An 18,754-nucleotide genomic window follows, 5' to 3' on the forward strand; every position below is an offset into this window, starting at 1 on the left:
GATGACAACACTCGTCTTAAGATTCGAGAGAGAACAGTATGTGCTCTAGGGAATAAACGAGTGGAGTGAAAATTGCGTGCCAAGACAAGGATGTAACAACGCTCGCTTTGACAAGGGTCTTAAGATTCAGTGAGATTTAGAACTAAACGAGATTTTCGCACTGCTCAATGTATAACAACACTGTCAGGCCCGAGGCCACTGCACTGCTCGCTCACACATCTCTTCACCCTCGCAAGTTCAAAATTGGGGAACCAATATAACGATGAAACAACGCTCGGTTTTCAGACCTTGAGATAGTTTGATTTAAACAGTCTTAAAAAGAGATTTTCGCACAGTGCTCAACGTAAACAAGAATTATACGAGTTGCGATCACTGAACAGTCGCAATGGTCACTGGACAACGCAAAACAAATCAGACTACAAGTTACTTTCAACGATGATAAGAAGGATGCACGCGTCATGAAAAAAACGGTCCAAGACACTGAAACTCGATAGGAAGACGAGAATGAGTACAGGACAGAAATGTTTGTCGACCAACGATCCAAGACTAAAACTCTGAAGCCAGGTAGGAAGCACGGTGATCACTGGACAACGCTGTGATCACATGAAAGCAACGATCCAAGACACAAAGTCGACAGGAAGGAGAGAACGGGAAGCTCCTTCTTACCAGGTTAGAATTCTCTTCGGTTTTCCCTAACTCGTTTTCCTTGTGTCTCAACCCCATCAACGGACAATGTTTGTGCTGTTCGCGAGAACGAGGACGAGAAACTCTTACCAGGTTTTCGTTTTCTTTAGTTGTCTCTTAACTCTTTTTGTTTTGTTTTGTGTTTTGTGTTTTTTTTTTTTTTTTTTCTGGTGGGACGAAAACCGAGGTTTGCATCACGAAGAAATGCAGTGAATGCCCTGAGTGTTGTGGCGACCAAGATGGATTTCGTGAGGATAGAAGAAACAGCTCTGTAACGATTTTAAACAATATCATTTGAGACTTTTCCACACACTGGTTTATCGCAAAGATCTAAGAGTTGAAATCTGGACCGTTGTTTTCATGACCTTCTTATCGTCGTTGAACAGTACCTTGTAGTCTAGAAAGTTGAACTACACTTGATGTTTTTTGCGTTGACCATTGCGACAGTGATCACGAAAATCTCTTTTTAAGAATCAAACTGATTTCAATCGAGCGTTGTTTCATCGTTATATTGGGTGTCCCAATTTTGAACTTGCGAGGGTGTAGAAATGCATGAGCTAGCAGTGCAGCGGCCTTGGGCCTGACAGCGTTGTTTGAGTTGTGATGTGATCACAACTCGTGTCCTGTTTCTACGTTGAGCAGTGCGAAAGTCTCGTTTGGTTCTAAATCACACTGAATCTCAAGACCCTTGTCAAAGTGTCTTGGCTCGCAATTTTCACTCCACTCGTTTATTCTCTAGAGCACAAACCGTTCTCTCTTGAATCTTAAGACGAGCGTCTTGGCTATCGAGTGTCACCTTTGGCCTTCGGTCAATGGGCAGCATAACCTAAATGACAGCTTCACAATGAGGATCGCACTTCGTGTCGCGTCATTGACTACAACCCAAAGATCGAGTGTTCATACTCGCTCCTGGGTTGCTGAGCATTAAGGCCCTGGAACTGGAGGCATCCAACAAGAGGAATTGGATGTTAGTGATCCCTGGCCACGCAATCTAAAAGCTTTCGCTCGCACAACAACTTTTTGCCTGCTTTACTGGCTGGCATTGAGACGAATCGCGGGCGCATTCATCCCTCGGGATGTTCTGTCGCAATCTCGGCTGCCTAAAGAGCGCACAAACACTCACTTAATGGAGATTACTATCATAATACGGGGAAAGGGTTGGTGCGCAAAGCTTAATAGATTTGGTAGCCCTGTCCTATCCAATTCAGAGGCATTCAAGACGTAACGGATGCAAATTGCTGATTGACTATTTACGAGAAGGAGAGAAGGGAGAGAATAAATCGCTCGCTCGTCTAGCGACCAGCAGCACCCAGGCTCCAGCGAGCAAAGCGATCTAAATAGAGCTAGGAAACTCGAGTTGATTGATGATAACAGCGCTACGCAAGAATCCGTAGTCCAGAGCCCTATAAACAATCTGTCTTGCGCGTATATGGCAGGAGAGGGAGGGAAAGGAACTTGAAAAGAAGTTTGTCTCGAATTTGATCATGCAAGACCACTCTGTCTTGGCGATCGCTCTTCTCCTCAATTTCTTGTGTCAAGCTCGAGCCCAGCTCGCGCCCGCGATCTACGTCTTTGGCGATTCCACTGTGGATGCCGGCAATAACAATTTTCTCCCCACTGTTGTGAGGGCCAATTTCCCACCTTATGGTCGAGACTTTGATAGCAGTGTCGCCACCGGGAGATTTTGCAATGGAAGAACTTCCACGGATTATCTAGGCAAGTTGGTATTCTTTGCTCTTCTCGTTTTGTTCTTTGGCTCCGGATCTTTGGATCATGGAATTCCAACTATTCTTTTCCTTTGTCTAAGCTTTTATGATTGAATGTGGGATTTTCTATCACGCAGCAAACCTTGTAGGACTGCCATACGCTCCGGCTTACTTGGATCCCCAAGCGCAGGGCAGCAGCATTGTCAGGGGCGTCAACTTCGCCACTTCTGGATCCGGATTCTACGAGAAAACCGCCGTTCCCTTCGTAAGTCCCATGAACTTCTTTACTTCTTTGATCCCCCATGGTTCTTCTCATGCCTCCTTTCCCAAAATCTCTGTGAAGTCACTCGCGGAAACATTGTGTCAATCGTTTAACGCAGAATGTGCCTGGCCTCAGTGGCCAAATCGAGTGGTTCAGCAAATACAAGTCGAAGCTCATCGGCATGGTTGGGCAAGCCAATGCGAGCGACATCGTCTCCAAGGCGCTCGTCGCGATCAGCACCGGAAGCAACGACTACATCAACAATTACTACTTGAATCCCCTCACGCAAAAGATGTTCGACCCGGATACGTACCGCGCCATGCTCATTGAGTCCTTTGCAAACTTCGTCAAGGTAACGAGCAAACTCCACCTCTCTGGATTGTTTGGAACACACTCTCATCCAAAGCTCTGTTTTGGGTGATTCTCTTTAGGATTTGTATGGGCTGGGAGCTCGACGAATTGCCGTGGTCAGCCTAGCTCCGCTGGGCTGCGTTCCCTCGCAAGTGACCCTCTTTAACCACGGGGAGCTACAGTGCGTGGAAGATCACAACCAAGACGCCGTGCTCTTCAATGCGGCCCTCCAGTCCACCGTGAACTCGATCAAGGACGGCTTCCCGGGTCTCAGGCTCGCATACGTCGACATCTACACGCTCTTCACGAACGTTCTCGCCAATCCAGGGAAATACGGTACGTGGAGAAACAAACTCCCCGATCGAGACCACGCGTTGACAACGTTGGTTTGTTTTGTTCTTTGTGTAGGATTCCAGCAGACGCTGACGGGCTGCTGCGGAACAGGAAGGTTGGAAGTCTCAATTTTGTGTAACATGCATTCGCCGGGGACGTGCACTGATGCGTCCAAGTACGTTTTCTGGGACAGTTTCCACCCTACGGATGCAATGAACAAGCTGATTGCGAACGCAGCGCTCTCGCAAGGGGCTCCACAGCTTCTCTAGGTGGAAAAAGTAAGATTCAGTCCTAGTCAAGACGTAGTCATCGGGTCAATAAAAGGTCAATAAAGACAAAATGTTGACTAACCCTAAAAAGAGAGGAAAACACATTTGGTCCCAGCGAGTTTCGAACTCGCGACCTTTTGCGTGTAAAGCAAACGTGATGACCACTACACTATAGGACCTTGTTATTAAATACTGGCCGGTCTAGAGGTATTAGTGCGCCAGTTTATGTTAAGAAATAGCTTCCCGGGGATGGGGATTTAGGGTTTATGGCGCTGCTCCGACGCTACGGGCAGCTCACGGCGGTTCTCCACCAGGTATGGAAGCCGGTCTGAGATGCATTGCGGTGAATGTGGCTTGAGACTCTAGGGCTCGTGGCGCCAATGCGCCGGGAGGAGCTTCCACTGTGATCGGGTGCTGCGAGACGATGAGGCGCCAGACGCTGGGCCTGGCGATGGCGGTGAGGAGCAAGGCAAGAAGCGGGAGTATTTCACGACGGTTTCCAGGAGATACAAAGCTAGAATGGCCGTGGAGAGGCTGTTCAAGAGAGCTGCTGCCAAGGAGGCTGAAAATGCTGCTTCTGGTGACCAGGAAGCTAAGCCCGATGTTACCACGATTTCGATAGATCCAGCTCCGCATGTCAAGACCAAGAAGCTCGGTAAAACTGCGGCTTTTATCATGGAGGTATGTTTCTCTTGTTTTTTACTTTCCTCGCGAGTCTTTGCGAGTTTTGTGTTGTTTCCTTTGCAGATTCTAAACAAGGAAGCTGTTGCTCAAGCTAAACAAGAGAGAGAGATCCCCGCGCTCAAGCCGGGCTACGTTATCCGCGTTAAAGTGGTACGTACTCTACTCTATGTAAATCTCTTGATTCTCAACATTTATGATTCTAGGAAGAGCCGCAGAACAAGCGAAGAATCCAAGAGTACAAAGGAATTATTATTGCCATGCGAAACAATGGCATACACACCACTTTCAGGCTCAGACGGCAAATCGGAAACACTTTCGTGGAGAATGTTTTGCCACTGTAAGTTTTTAACTTTTGCCGATGTCCTCTCTTGACATTCCTCTCTCTTTCGCTGCGCAGCTATTCCCCACTTATAAAAGAGTTTGAGATTCTGGACATAAAGAAGGTGAGAAGAGCTAAGCTCTACTACCTCCGACGCGGGGAGCACAAGCTCAAGTCGCTGAGCATGAAGAAGAGGAAGCTCCTCACCGCGGCCGCCACAGGGAAAACAATCACTCCAGAGTTCAAGCTCCCTCCCCCGCCAGCCTCGGATTGAATTGCAGCAGCACAGCAGCTCATCCATTTATTTTTGTCTGGTGAGTGACTTTGATCTCTTCCCTTTTTCTCTCCTGCAACAGCAAGGACTGAGAAAGCTTCCATTTTTCTTTTTGTTTTCCTCCTGCAGAGAGTTTTGGTGTGGGTGTTGCGAGCTTCTCTCTTCCTCACTCATTCACTCGCTCTCTCTTCTCTCATGGGCGGATGGATCAGATCACTGAAAGCGATATCCTGCGGAGAAAAGGTGCGTCATACTTATTCCGTCGTTATAGCCAGGACCTTTTTGTCAAATCAAATGGAAGTGTCCCTCTCGAGGGGCAAATCCATGTGCTTCCAATTCAATGCAAGAGGTTGAGCAACACACATCTCTCGCTCCAATAATCAGCACATGAGCAGAGCTAACAAGTTTAGCAAGAGTGCCAACTAAATCATCGAGGGATCTTAAAAGCTCTGGGGTCAATTTGTCACCAACATTGAGACCCCACACCAAGGTCTCGAGGCATATGCGGTCGTTTTGTGGAGTATATGCCTGTGCGTGCTACTTAAAAGCATGCGATAGAAATCAAAAGATTCCTCTGTAGTTTTTGTAATGGTCCCCATCGCATGAGTTTCCGTTGCATGTTGGTGTGCGTGCTTCTTTTTTTTTGTTCTTCTCTTGAGTTCTGCTTTCCACGCTGTGACGCTTCCTCGTGAGCGTTTAAATACTGTTTTGAACGGTTTACAAAGGGGTTGAAGACGGCCTTGGAGCCCACAAAAACAAGGGCCACAAACAAACAAGCGCCCCAAAGCGCTTTCTTTTCTCGCCATTTTACATTTGCCCACCTAATGGCATTTTGCTTGCTGCTGATTCACAGGCATGCCCACTTGATTTCGATCGATGTCTCTCTGGTTGTCGAGTGATCGGCGGCGGTCTGGAGCATGTGGTAGCTATAACATGCAAAGACGTTTAAAATCTAGAAAACTAAAAACCCCCACAATTGAACAAACACCAACAAGAGGAAAGTGTAGAAGAAAGGGAAACAGCTGCAAACAAATGCCATGGACACTTGGCAGCAAAAGTTGGCTGGCGTGATACTGAACTCCTCAGGCGCATCCCCCACACAGACAGAGTGAGAGAGAGAGAGAGAGAGAGAGAGAGATACATATTCTCTATACATACCAGAAGGTGGCACTTCAAAGGAAAAGTCCAGACACAGCAGCCAGACAGGCAGACAGCAGGGCCAGCCAGCCAGCACCAAAGGAGCCAGTCAAAATGGATGAACTCTAAGCAGCATGGTAGCAAGCAGCAGCAGAAGCAGCAGAAGCCCAAAAAGCAGAAAAGAAGGAAAAGGATGGATAAAATACACTTGAAGAAGAAGAGTCCACACTCAAAACACACACAAGCAGACACCAGAGTTTGGTTGGAGGTGACTCTAGCCTAGGTAAAAGATGGTGAAAAAAAGAAGGGTTTGGCAGTGAGAGGGGAAAAAATCAGATTTGGAGCAGCAAGAGCAGCAGCAGCAGCAGATGCAGGAGCAGGAGCAGTTGCAGCTGTGTTGCAGGTGCAGGGGCAGCTGCAGCAGCAGGGGAACAACAGATGATTGATGGAGCAAACCTCTTACATGACATGCACTGGGTAAGATAGCATATTCATACGCACCAGCTCGGAGTATATGCGCGCGTAGCGGTACGTATGCGGCAAAAGTGTGGTCCGTCACGTACTTAACAGCTGATCAGAGAGGAAAAAAGTCCATCTTGTCTGTTTAGCTAGTCTGATCTCTCTCTAGCTTAAGCTTAACTAATCTTTGTTGGCAGCACTGCCGCTGCTGCTCCAGTTCGTCACAGTTTGCCGCCGGTCGCTGGCACTGATGCTGAGAGCACCACTGCTGCGTTCTAGCTCTGCCCTATTCTGTTCTAAAGCTCAATCGTAGCACTACCACTGTGGCATCTCAGTACGCCCACAGTGAGGAGGTGTGTTGTGTCTGTTCGTTTTTGGATAAACTAAAACAATCCAGGGAGAGACAAGCGGGGACAAGCGAAGAGAGGATTATGATGCTGCTGCTTGCTGGGCGATCTGATCTGGGACGAGAGAGATCTTATCTTACACAGGCCAATTTACGCAGAAGCTAGTGTTTTTTCGTATGAAAATCGAATATCAATGCTAAAATGGCTGGCGTCCTTCTTTTCTGGGGGGAGCTTTGTGCTGAAAGAGACTGTGAGAAGGCCTTGTGCTTGGCTATACTTACCAGGACTCTAAAAGTGGTTGGACTAGGTAGAAAAAAAGGAATTTCTTTTTTTTCTTCTGTATTTTTTAATGTACCACATAAAGGAGGAGAAAAATGCAGTGAACCTGCTTTTGCTATGGTTATGGTGGATCCATTTCCAGACGAAGACGACGAAGCGAGCATTGAATGGAAGCGAGTGTGGTGAAGGAAGAAGTAGCTAGCTAGGACCAAAATTGATAGATCGCTGTGGGGAAGGAGAGGGTCTCGCGAGCGAAGAAGTTAAGACCTTTTCCGCGAGCTCGTTTCGTTCTCTCGGAGGTTGGAAGAGGTCTCTCGGTGGCGCTGGGAGGAAGAAGAGACGCAGCAGTAGCAGCAGCAGCAGCAGCGGCGGCGGCAGTGGACGGAGTCGAAGATTTGTAGCAGCGGTCGAGTGTTGTCAGCCCGATGATCGGGATCCTGTGCTCGTTGTTTCTTTGCTCGCGACGTTTTACTCCACCGGTGGGTGTCGATTCACTTCATTCTTTGGCTTTCCCCTCTCTCTCTCTCCCTCTTTTTCTTCGCTTTTTGTGATCTCGGGAGGAAACAAAAAGGAGAGAGCGAGCTAAAGGACGGATTAGAGGGGATAGATCCAAGGAAAAGCTCTTCTCTTCCCCGTAAGTTAGCTTGTTCCTTTCTTTCTCGTTTTTGGCTGGTAAGATTTCGCTGTTGGGTGAGGACCGATTGCTCTGGGCAGCAGCCAGACAGGGGAATTACGAGCTCGCGGACAATGGGTTGCAGCTGGATTGATTGCTACGATGCTGCTGCTCCGACCCACAAGCCGGATTTAATGCTGGGCGAGTGAAAAGAGAAGAGGAAAGAACAAAGAGGAAAGGAAAGATCTAGGCATAGCCTAGTCCACTGTGGAGCGTGTTTGCTCCACAGGATTGATCCAGGGCTGGGATGGAGGAGCGAGTCCATCACATCCACCGCTCGTAATGTGCCAGGGAACAAAAGAGGGGAGGAGGAGGAAGAAAATGCCGCTAGGCTCTCGTCCTCTTGTTCTTGGGGGATGATCGTAAGCTCTAGAGACAGCGCTCTGGGAAGCTAGCTCGATCACTCTCGGAGGATATAGCATCGATCGATATGGCTTACGCGGGCAGTAAGCGTAGCAAGGATGACTACTCCCCGGCCGACGAGCAGCAGCAGCTCCTCGACAAGCCGTCCAAAATGGCCAGGGCTTCGTGGGATCACGCGATGGACAGCGGCGTTCTTAGCAACGGGGCAGTCGTCACCACGTCCAGCGGCGCCACCACTGCCTCCGCCACTCCCTCCGCCGCCTACGCCGCCAACCTGGAGCACTGGATGAGGATTCAGGGCGGCGCGTCGAGCGGCAATCTGGTAGTCGCGAACTCCAGCGGTCCGACCAACACTGGCTTTGGCTCTGCTGGTGGTGGAGCTAGCGGCGGGGGCGGGGCTGGCGGCGCTGGCGGCGCTGGTAATCAACTCAACTTCCAGCAGAGAGTGATGGCTGCCGCGGCATTACAGGAGATTCGCAGCATTCACAGCGTTGGCAATGGTGGCGGTGGTGGCGGAGTAGTGTCCAATTCGGCAGCGCTGGGCGGAGGTAGCGGCGGTGCCGGTGCCGGTGGCGGTTTCAAGTATCCCGCTTCTCATGTTCTTGACGCTTCGTCCTCCACGACGAACAACAACAACAACAACAATAGCGGCACCACTAGCAACTTGGATCAACACCATCACCAGCACCACCTTGGACACCATCACCACCACCACCACCTCCCGCTACCGCCGCTTCCTCAGTCTCCAATGCGTCCCACCATGCGGGAGCTCGACATGTATAGCCCGATGCTCCAAAATCTCCCGGTGGTTCCTCTCGTCCATCAGCAACAGCAGCCATCGTCCTCCAAAGTTATGCAGATCAACAGTAACGCTAACAGTGGTGGCGGCGATTTGATCAACTCTCACATCCTCCAGCAGCAGCAGCAGCAGCCTCCAGCCATGAATCACTCCGGTATTTTGCAGCAAGCGCCTGTTCTTCCGCAAGCTCCTCCGGTGATCCACCACCAACAAAACCAGATGATCCACCAGCAGCAGCAGCAGTCAGTTCTTCCCCCGGCTCCGGGATTGCTGGGACGAGATCCGTGCTCGTGGTTCTCGACGATCAACAAGGACGCCACCAACAACATGGTTCCGCCGCTGCCACCTTTGATACCCTCGGACGTGATGTCGTCCTTCTCCGCCATCCCGCCGCTACCGCCCAGCTTGAGCTCGTTTGGTAACACGGATTTCCTCGACCACCATCAGCTCCAAGTCCTTCCGAGCATCCCACTCCAGCAGCAGCAAAGCTCGTCGTCGTATCGAGGGGACTTGATCACTCCATCGCCGGAGATGATCTTCAACGCCAACGGCAGCTGTAACAACGCAGCCAGCGGCTTGACAAGCAACGGCAATGGATTCTCGCCCATGGTTTCGTCCTCCCAGATTGGTGGCAACTTGCAACAGCAGCAGCAGCTGCAAAGAAACTCTGGAAACGGGAACAAGATGATGCAATCAAACACGGGAAACGCGGCGTCGTCGAGGCAGATCCACAACCATCTCGCAAACGGCGGGAGCTCCTACTGCTCCTCGGAGATGGCCGCGAGCTCCGTGACGAGCGTCCACAACCACGCGGCGGCGGCGTCCTCGTCCAACACCACCATGCAAAACGGAAGCCCCGAGGACAACACCACCACTCTGGCCCAGAGGAGCAATCACCACCATCACCAACATAACATCAACGCTTCTAACAAGCAGCCACCAACGAGAACGTATACGAAGGTAAGTGTGATCGAGAATTCACTGTTCTTGAGTGATCGATGGATTGGGTCGCGATGATCTTTCAGGTATACAAGCTCGGATCTATTGGGAGAGCTGTGGATGTGACGAGATTCAGCAACTACACGGAGCTGCGGTGGGAGCTGGCTCGGATGTTTAACTTGGACGGTCAGCTGGATCAGAAGTCAGGGTGGCAGCTCGTGTTCATCGATCACGAAGGGGACATCTTGCTGGTCGGAGACGATCCATGGGAGTAAGTTTCCAAGAACTTGTTTGGTTTCTTTCCTTGCTTCCCGAGTTCTTGATCAGTTGGCTCTTTTCTTCGTGGATTTGACTCGTTTGATTCTGTGGTTCTAGGGAATTCGTGAGCTCTGTTCGAGGCATCCGGATCCTGTCGCCGTCGGAGGTGGCGTTCTACACCAACAATGAGACGGACAGGCCTGCGGGAGCCAATAACAACAACAACAATAGCAATGGCAACAACAACAATAACAACAATAGCAACACCACCAACAACAACAACAGTAACACGAATCTAGCCTCCGCAGGAGGGATTTGATCACCAGGCCAAAAAAAAAAACGGAAAAAATCGAAGAAGAAACGAAGAAAATCGAGCGCTAGCTATCACAGGTTTTTTCACTCTGTGCCTTGTGTTTTTTTAGTGTATCCTCAAAGAGATTTCGCGCCTAAATTCAAAATTCGCGTGAAAACCCTAAGGGCTTGGAGATGCGTTCTTATCGCCGTAGGAGACAGCAAGGTACGCACACTTTTCTTCCGGTCTCGAGATGGACAAGGAAGAAATCCTTTTGTAATGCCGCGCTGGCATTTGGAAGCTCTGATCCGATCGATGATTTCTCGAAGGGTATTTTAATATCTCTTTGCGTTGCAGACCAGCTGATCACTTGTGGCGCTACCATTCGATTGACCAGGTCATGGGTGTGGTGATTGTGCAGGTTTGCATTGTGATGCTGGCGGCCTCGGTGCTTGGCTTCATATCCTACTGTAAGAAGCGCCCCTCGTCCAGCACCATGGAAGATTACTTTTTGATTGCTCCGGAGCTCCAGAAGCCTGGGGTGTGTGATAGAGTTTGATTCTAGGCTCTAGCTTTGGGTGTTCACTCGTTCATTGTGGGTGGAATTCTTGGTGTGCAGATAGAAAAGGCATCTAAAAGATTTGGTGCCGGGTTTATCATGAATAGTAGCCGGATTCGAAGCTTTTCGGCTGGATTGAAGGTATGCGCAGAAGCTGTTTCTTGTGTCTCCTTTTTATGACGATGGCTTTTATTTTTTGTAGTATGATTCTAAAAAGCCGGAAAGGTAAGCATGCTTTCCAGTTAGTTTTTGTTTTCCCGGAACTGGATTTACTCTGCGTTGCTTCCGCAGATATTTCTTGCTTCGTCAACGATTCATGGATGTGTTTTTCCTGGACTCCAACGGATTGGTTGTATGTTTGTTGCTCTCTTTTGGCATTGACTTTTCTTTTTCTTCGCTAATGAAGGCCGGGGAGACTTTCGATCAGCTCAATTGGCTAGAACACGTCCTTGCAAGTAGCTCGGCTAGCTGGTAAGGCTCACTTTCAGTTCTCCAGGCAGGCCTTCACTTTTTTATTTTTGATTTTTCTTTTTCTTGCAGGCGTGTGATTGTTGGTCATCACGATTTGGAGGAAAACAGCAATGCCTCGTTGAAAAACATGCTTCTTCCGCTTTTTCTGCGGCATGATGTGGTAAGCAGTGTAGTCGACGAATAATTCAGAAAAAGGTATCATTTTGGAAGAGCAGAATGTTTATGTCCATGACGGCGAGGACTTCTCTTGCCGAAACACCATGGATCGTAGTATGATGTTTATCGGCATTGGTTCCCAGAATTCGACTCAGGAATCCAGGTATTTCAATTTCCACTGGCTACTCATGCCGATCAAAATCTGTGATTGTAGAAAGAATCAAGCAGACTTCATACTCACTCGCGTGACAGCTCTGGAAATGGTATGGTCTTTTTTTTTTTCTTTTTTTATCTTCGTAAATTCAAAGCTTACGAGAGCGTTTATATTGCTAAAGGAATTTATCTTGATGAACTCAAATGCTCAAACGGTCTCTAGAGCCTTCGCTGCTCAAAGAGGGAGAGCTACATTCTAGAATGCCAAAGACAAAACTATTCTTTTTCGCGGTTCGATGAAGGCATATTCGCTTGCGTCGCCGCAAGGCCACAACCTAATCGAGCGGTGTGCAGAGTAATCGCGTGGCACCATCACAAGCCATAAGACTAACCAGACGTAAATCCCGGTGTTATAAATGGCGTCTACTGTCAAGTTCGAGGTTTTCTGGCGATGGCGGCTAGCTCCAGCAGCGAAGACGTCGACGAAGTACCCAGTAGCGTAAGTGATTTCAATTGAATAGCACTCGTCTTCTAGAACTAGAACGCCGAAGTTTAGATCTCTGGCGTGGATTTCTCATTTGGGCTTCTTTGAATTTCGATCGTTTAGGATGATAAGGGTGAAATAGCGGAGTATGTGCACAAAGGAAACGATCTTTACAGGCGGGGGAAGTACAATGAGGTGCAATTTTTGTTCTTCATTTCTTTGGTGCTTAGAATGTTGTTTCTCTCGTTCGCAGGCAATATGCGCTTACTCCAAGGTCTACCAAAAAGGTGTGCCGCACTCTGGGATACTTCTCTCGAATCGGTGTGCTGCTTACTGTAAGTAAGTGGATTCCTGCATTTTCTTTCTTTTTTTTTTTGTTCTCTACATGCGTTTGGCTGATATGCTCTCAGGTTTAACGAGTATCTGAGAAGAGTTCCTGCTTCTGTCTCTGAAGAGAATGCACTGTATGGGAGAGATCCCATGGAGCTTGCTCAAGTAAGACTCTGTTGCTATTGTGATCTTTGCTTTGACGACGTTTGTGGACTAAAGCTGGCACTAAAAGACGCGGAAAAACTTATGAAACTCTCCCGCGACTGGCCAAAGTCTTATCTACGTAAAGGATCGGCATTGCTTCTGGTACGCCCGTCTTCTATCTCTTGGTAATGGCTGTACTTATTCATGCTTTGCAGTTGGAGCAATATGAAGAAGCAAGAGCAACTTTTCTTTCGGGCCTTAAGCTGGATCCAAAAAAGTGAGAAAAGTAAGCTCTATCGGAATCACTTCGACTAACACCATATCTGTAAAACAGTGTGCCTCTGTTGATGGCTCTGAGCCGATTGGTCTGCGAGGAAGGCACTGGCACGAGTGCTGAATCTGGTGCTCCAAAAAGATTGAAGCTGCAACGGTGCGACGATTTTGATTGTACTTTGTGTCTGAAACTACTCTACAACCCTGTCACTACCCCTTGCGGCCATTCATTTTGTCGGGCTTGCCTGCTACAAGCACTGGACCATGGTAAGTAAAGCTGACTTGTAAGATCTTCATGCCTTTGTGACACTTTTCTTTTTTCTTTCCATGAAGGCAACAAGTGTCCTATGTGTCGTACCGTTCTCTTCGTGAATCCTAAAACGTACCCTGTTAGTGTCACCTTGAACAATGTCATTCAGCGGAATTTTGCCGAGGAGTACCAAGACCGAAAAGCTGAAGTCGATGGCATGACTCTTGCTGGTAACGAGATCTTGCCATTGTTCGTGATGGACTTCGTTGTTCCTTTTGAAAAGATGTGCCTCAACATTTTCGAACCGCGGTACAGATTGATGGTAGTTCCACTTATGATTCGCGGTGGCTTTTCCTGTCACTGATGCTTTTAACTGTCAGGTACGAAGAATTATGGAAGGAAATCATCGAATGGGAATGGTAAGAGCTAGTTTTTTCTCTTCTTATACTTGACTTGAGTGTACAGGTGGGAGTAGATCCACAAACCGGAACTATAGCAGATGTTTGTTGCGAGGTCGAAATATGCGAGTTAGTATCTATAGTTTCTTACGTAGTTCTAAATATCAAACAAATGTAGGTGTGACCCGCTGCCAGATGGAAGATTTCTCCTACAGGTGATATCATCATGGTTCTATCTTTTCAAGCGTGCAGTTTTGTCACAGGTGGAAGGAAGGCGTCGATGCCATATAACTAAAAGCTGGGAACAAGACGGGCAAGTTCTTTATTTCATTGCTAGAATGAAGCTGGTTCTTTGTTTTGTAATTTTTGCAGTTACCGAGTGGGCCAAGTCCAAAGCTTTCAAGACAAACTGCCTCCAAATGGCTCCGAAGAAAACGAAGAGGTGAGCTCGACTTTTGTTTAACCTTTCTCTTACTTTCCGTGATTTTACTTGGTTTCAGCTCGTTGAAATGGCAAAAACCGCTCGAGAGATGGCGACTTCTTTGATTTCTCACATCCAAACGGCAGGTACTGGGTTGATTTCCTCCAGTTTCGAAATCCAGAGAACACATTCTAATCTTTTCCTTGTAGATCATCACTCCCGAGTCGCAGAGCTACTGCTACGTGCGGAAGGGATGCCTGATATATCGGACGTAGAACGCTTCAGTTTTTGGGTTCGTGTGTCGTGCTCTACGGCACCACGAAAGGAAACTTATTTTTCTCTTTTCTTGTCAGGTAACCAATCTTGTGAGCATCAGATCGTCCGAGAAACTGGAGCTATTGCGTCTCACCAACACACAGACTGTAAAAAATCTCTTCTCTTTGATGCTCTTGGTTTTTAAACAGCGTTTTCTGTGACAGCGCCTTGCTCGTGGCATTTCGCGACTGCGAGCAATAGGAAACCAAGGAGGGTGTCGTGTCCAGTAGAAGTTCAAAGGAAAAATTACAAATTAAGTTACCTCTATAAAGATCCAAACGTTAGGTTCCTGGATTTTGCATGGATCTATCATGGAGCCGTGCTGTGTTGCGGACCGATATCTTGCTGGTAAGCTAGAAGAAGCTCTAGCCGATCTAGCGCAGTACCAAATGGTACTCTTCGCAATAAGCAGCACTAGCGATGCCTGGAGCTTGCTAGTTTATCGCCAAGGGAGATTTTTCCACTTCGACAGCTCGTTAAGAAGCACCACCCGGTCAATCTCAATCGGCCGAACCCCTCATGGAGACTCGAGTTTATCGAGTCCCTCGCAAATCAGCAACGAGCGTACGTTCTAGCGCTTGCAGCTCCGGCAAGCGATCTGGCCCAGGTTGTGAGGAGCATGGCTGTGGAAGCTATTGCCCAGACGAGGCGAGGGATCGTGGATCTAGTACTATGGGCACTTTGAAAGTTTCTTCGAGGGTGGCAAATTGGGACAGGAGAAGCTTATCCTTGTAAGACATTATGAGATCACTTGTCATCCAAGCTGTGCACCATGCTCATGAACTTTGCGGTACTCCCTCTTTTCTCCTCTTCTCAGCTGCTCATCTCTCTAATTCGTGGCAGCGTATACAACGAACGCCTCAAGTGAAGGTCTTCCTTTCTTTGATTGAGGCGTTTGTGCTCTTGGACCGGGAAAAGTACGAGGACGCGAGGATCTGCTGTGACAACCTCTGGGAAGGGGATGCGTCGTCCGCCTTCTGCAGAAACGAATGCGTCGTCCGGGAGTCCGGGACAATTGACCTTCTTCAGCTGGATCCTCTGAGCCTTCGGTTGTACAACGGTAGCAGTCCGTGGAACTCAAATGACATGCCTGTCCAGAGAACATTATATCATCGGTTTGAGGCAGCTCTTCTATGTTCATCAAGGACTCGTCATAGTGAAATATATAATCACATATATCCCCTCTAAATACATAAGTACTGTTAAGGATGCGGCAAGAGTTTCTGCTAAGGAAGCGCGATCAGTTCAAGCGGCAATCTAAAAGTTGAGGGACGAGTTTGCAAAATTTACAATGCCATGCTTGCTTTCTAGTGGAGACAAGGAAAGCAGCATTGATGAATATAGTTTGAGATGTCAAGACGTCTTAGATGCAAAGCTTGACGAACTTAAGCATGATATGAACAACGTTGTGGCGGACTTAGAAGCAAAGATGGAGAAAACGTTTGATAACAAACTAGACATGAAACTACAAAGGGACCTGAAGAAGAGTTTGCGTTTCGCTTTTGCTAAGGGTATGCTCTCCAAATTAAAGGAAACTTTACGCATTTAGAGGCAAAAGTTAATCAAATTCTTACAGTCCAACTGCACGCCTCTTTGGCATCAACCATACGCCGGGCCAGCAATGCCAGCGACGCCGGCTACTCGAGTTTTTCGTGTCCCTTAGAAATCAGGATTCGGGCGTCTACGTTATGGCGCTCGCGGAGGCTCTTGCTAAAGCTCCGGCAAGCGATCCGGTCGAGGTTAAGCATGGATGTGGGAGCTGTTGCTCAGACGAGGCACTCCTTGGCCGCGCGGAAAGATGCAAGAACGATGGAAGCTCTGAAAGCCGTCATGGATCTCCTCGAGGAGAGCAAACTGGGACAGGAGCAGCTTATGCTTGTGGACAGACAAGTCATGGGAGTACGAGATCATTTGTCCAAGCTGCTCACCAAGTTCCGCGAGAGTTACGAGGTATTCGACTCTTCTCTGTTCTTTTGTTCGCTTGTGATTGCTTGTTTCTCTTCCTTGCTGTGCTGGAGGCGTTTGTACTCTTGGACCGGGAAAAGTACGAGGACACGAGGATCTGCTGTGACAACCTCATTTGTTCCTGGAAAAGAGATGCCTCCGGGACAATCGTGGATCCCTTGAGCCTTCGACTTTATGACTGCGCTTTTGAAGCTGTGCTGAAGTGCCGTGTAACAGCCCTTGGAAATCAAATCACAGTTGCGGAGCTGCTCCAGAAGTCCGAAGGACGATGCGTCATCGTTTTGAAGGCGAAGGATGACGCAGGAAATCTCCATGGAACGATCCTTTACGTTGACGACATGGACTCTTCCTATGTGGTGAAACATATGATCGAAAACCCTGCGTGCATGCAAAATGCCCGTCGATGTTACATGAGTCCATATAATCTCTTGTTGCTCTTTTTTCCAGTGTATAACAAACCGAGCGCTCTTAAGGATGATGCAAGAGAGCACTTTTTCTAATGTGGGGGACAATGTAGCATTTAACTTGGCTCCGTTGTGCTGTTTGGCATGCTTCAGAGCGGGCCTTTAACCGAGAATATTCTAGGCTAGCCAATTCATTTCATCGAAGGATTAGCGTCCAATCCAAGGAGAAGCTCAGTTTCCAAAAGTTTGGGCATCGAAAGTGCACGGGAAAAAGGCGGCAGTGGTCGAGGCAGGGAGCAAGGCAGCATGAGGAACTTCAGCGGCTTGGGAGTTGACTAAAGAATATTTTGTTAGGATAATTGATGCTGTTGAATTTTTAATTGCCGTTCAAGGAGTGTTCTTTCATCATTATAAATGTATATATATTATAGTATTTTTAATAATTAGTAACACTATAAAGCAGAAAGTACAATGGAAGTTCGAGAGTGGTTCTCTATAATGTGCTTACGATAGCTCCACTCCAGATGCCCAGGCTGTAGAGGTGCTGGTGAAGAAATGCATGAAGCCACGGGTGATAGAAAGGTCGACACCTCAGGAAGTGGATATTGCCGCGAGATGCGTGCTTAATCCATTGGTCTCATTTCCTTCACCTCTGTTGTGTTTCTGTTGTTTCAGCTCCTTGGGTAAATGAAGCCCCCAGCTGGTATTTGGCGCATGACACACAGTCGACTGCCTTGTGCTGTGATGCAGCTCCATATGATTCTTCAACGAAGCTCCTCTACAACTTTGTTCAACTCGAAACAGCAGTTTTGGCGGTGAAAGCAAAGGATCCTTTCGGAAGATGTCAAATGACGAGAAGGAGAAGCTTTTACTTGCTAGCGAAACGAGCCACACAGGTCTCGAAGTGACGAGGCACTGAAGAGGTTGGTATGTCTTTGCACGCTCTTTGTTTGGGATGCTCTAAGATGTTTGTCTCTCGTTTTTCAATAGCCTAGTACCCGGATAAAGCAGCCAAACGTCAGGCGCCAGAATCAGGAGTTTGCGCTTCTGGCACAGAGCGTACGAAACATTGTGGGTGAGCGCACGGTCGAGTCGTTTGTGTGCTCAAGCAGCTGAATATCTGGATACTATTCTTCGAAACTCCTTTAGAAGTTCATCCAGTTTGAACGGCAAGGTTTGGCGGCAAAGGCGAATGATAAGTTTTTCCTTCTCGTGCTTGGCATTTTCCGAAAGGGCTTCGACAAGATTACTAGAAGTAATAAATAAAACATCAATTTCTTGATAAGTTTTCTTTTGAGTACATATACTTTTCCTTACAGCGGGGTGAGCTAAGCTATATTTACTGCGGGAGTACAAAGTGGTGCTTGCCAAAATTTTGGGACAGAAGGACCCCCTAAATAAAAACGCACATAAAAAATGCCAGATCAGGTTTGTCACGGATCACCATCTCGGCCATCAATAATAGTAAACACACGCAAGTAACTCCTCCGCAGCGCAGCGAGAGACGCGCTTCGCATTTAGATCTGAACACGGGCATCCATCTCCACCATGCGCGATAGCTCGATCAGTCGATTTCGCCAATGAATTGGACTTGGCTGGGAGCAGCAGACAGAGAGCCTCTACGAACGGTTTCCAGGGACAAACGGCAGTCCTTTGCTGATTGATTTGTGGCCAAGCCCAACAACAAAAAAAAGCTGGCTACAAAGCGTAGATTGCTGGTCGATCGGAGATCTAGAAAATGCCTTTAAAAAGTACTAAAGTTTTTTCTTTTTTTCCTTTTTCCACAAAATTGATTGAGCGTGTGCGTGCAGCCGTGTGGGGCATTGAATGTGGGCGCAGATTTGCAATCTAGCCGCTGGATCCAATGCCTTTGATTATCGGATCGAGGCGTTATATATGCTCTCGTCCGTCCGATAAAACCGAGCAAAGATAAAAATTGAGAATGTAGAAAAGAAAGACTGTCGAGTCATCATAAATTCCTTAACAAACGTGGACCTTGGCGA

At 47.9% G+C, this 18,754-nt stretch overlaps 5 protein-coding genes and 1 non-coding gene across 8 annotated transcripts; 5 read left to right on the forward strand and 1 right to left on the reverse strand.

Moving 5' to 3' along the window:
• Positions 1-1,967: 1,967 nt before the first annotated feature.
• Positions 1,968-3,695, forward strand: LOC9654428 (GDSL esterase/lipase At5g03810). Its single transcript, XM_002963989.2, has 5 exons — positions 1,968-2,400; positions 2,528-2,655; positions 2,771-3,004; positions 3,084-3,339; positions 3,412-3,695. Exons 1-5 carry the CDS (start codon positions 2,169-2,171, stop codon positions 3,603-3,605), a joined length of 1,044 nt encoding a protein of 347 aa, XP_002964035.1. The 5' UTR covers positions 1,968-2,168; the 3' UTR covers positions 3,606-3,695.
• A 16-nt stretch (positions 3,696-3,711) lies between these two features.
• On the reverse strand, positions 3,712-3,784 carry TRNAV-UAC. The gene has a single exon. It is a non-coding gene; the product is annotated as a tRNA-Val (tRNA).
• LOC9655626 (50S ribosomal protein L19) lies at positions 3,753-5,244 on the forward strand. The gene is made up of 6 exons (XM_024669357.1): positions 3,753-3,919; positions 3,972-4,286; positions 4,353-4,439; positions 4,493-4,626; positions 4,687-4,922; positions 5,012-5,244. Exons 1-5 carry the CDS (start codon positions 3,872-3,874, stop codon positions 4,880-4,882), a joined length of 780 nt encoding a protein of 259 aa, XP_024525125.1. The 5' UTR covers positions 3,753-3,871; the 3' UTR covers positions 4,883-4,922; positions 5,012-5,244.
• A 1,974-nt stretch (positions 5,245-7,218) lies between these two features.
• Positions 7,219-10,611, forward strand: LOC9655627 (homeobox protein 5). The gene is made up of 3 exons (XM_002963991.2): positions 7,219-9,899; positions 9,965-10,149; positions 10,254-10,611. Exons 1-3 carry the CDS (start codon positions 8,208-8,210, stop codon positions 10,453-10,455), a joined length of 2,079 nt encoding a protein of 692 aa, XP_002964037.2. The 5' UTR covers positions 7,219-8,207; the 3' UTR covers positions 10,456-10,611.
• A 4-nt stretch (positions 10,612-10,615) lies between these two features.
• LOC112344410 lies at positions 10,616-12,062 on the forward strand. 2 transcript variants are annotated; one of them, XM_024669083.1, is made up of 10 exons: positions 10,616-10,653; positions 10,786-10,969; positions 11,048-11,128; positions 11,190-11,212; positions 11,279-11,339; positions 11,394-11,458; positions 11,528-11,618; positions 11,674-11,777; positions 11,829-11,877; positions 11,950-12,062. In XM_024669083.1, the coding sequence occupies exons 2-10, from the start codon at positions 10,829-10,831 to the stop codon at positions 12,025-12,027; spliced, it is 693 nt and encodes a 230-aa protein (XP_024524851.1). In that variant the 5' UTR covers positions 10,616-10,653; positions 10,786-10,828; the 3' UTR covers positions 12,028-12,062. The 2 variants fall into 2 exon arrangements, with proteins under 2 accessions (XP_024524851.1, XP_024524852.1); XM_024669084.1 differs by having other exon boundaries at positions 11,279-11,336.
• A 75-nt stretch (positions 12,063-12,137) lies between these two features.
• On the forward strand, positions 12,138-14,831 carry LOC112344409 (LON peptidase N-terminal domain and RING finger protein 1-like). Of its 2 annotated transcripts, none has more exons than XM_024669081.1 (17): positions 12,138-12,266; positions 12,375-12,446; positions 12,505-12,590; positions 12,662-12,746; positions 12,801-12,887; positions 12,941-13,002; positions 13,060-13,265; positions 13,332-13,570; positions 13,629-13,667; positions 13,714-13,775; positions 13,825-13,861; positions 13,910-13,959; positions 14,019-14,088; positions 14,147-14,213; positions 14,277-14,359; positions 14,421-14,489; positions 14,547-14,831. In XM_024669081.1, the coding sequence occupies exons 1-17, from the start codon at positions 12,219-12,221 to the stop codon at positions 14,610-14,612; spliced, it is 1,428 nt and encodes a 475-aa protein (XP_024524849.1). In that variant the 5' UTR covers positions 12,138-12,218; the 3' UTR covers positions 14,613-14,831. The 2 variants fall into 2 exon arrangements, with proteins under 2 accessions (XP_024524849.1, XP_024524850.1); XM_024669082.1 differs by having other exon boundaries at positions 12,222-12,266; positions 12,505-12,586.
• The last annotated feature ends 3,923 nt before the right edge of the window (positions 14,832-18,754 follow it).

This window comes from Selaginella moellendorffii, unplaced genomic scaffold (assembly GCF_000143415.4).
Source record: "Selaginella moellendorffii unplaced genomic scaffold, v1.0 SELMOscaffold_4, whole genome shotgun sequence".
Lineage (NCBI taxonomy): Eukaryota > Viridiplantae > Streptophyta > Lycopodiopsida > Selaginellales > Selaginellaceae > Selaginella > Selaginella moellendorffii.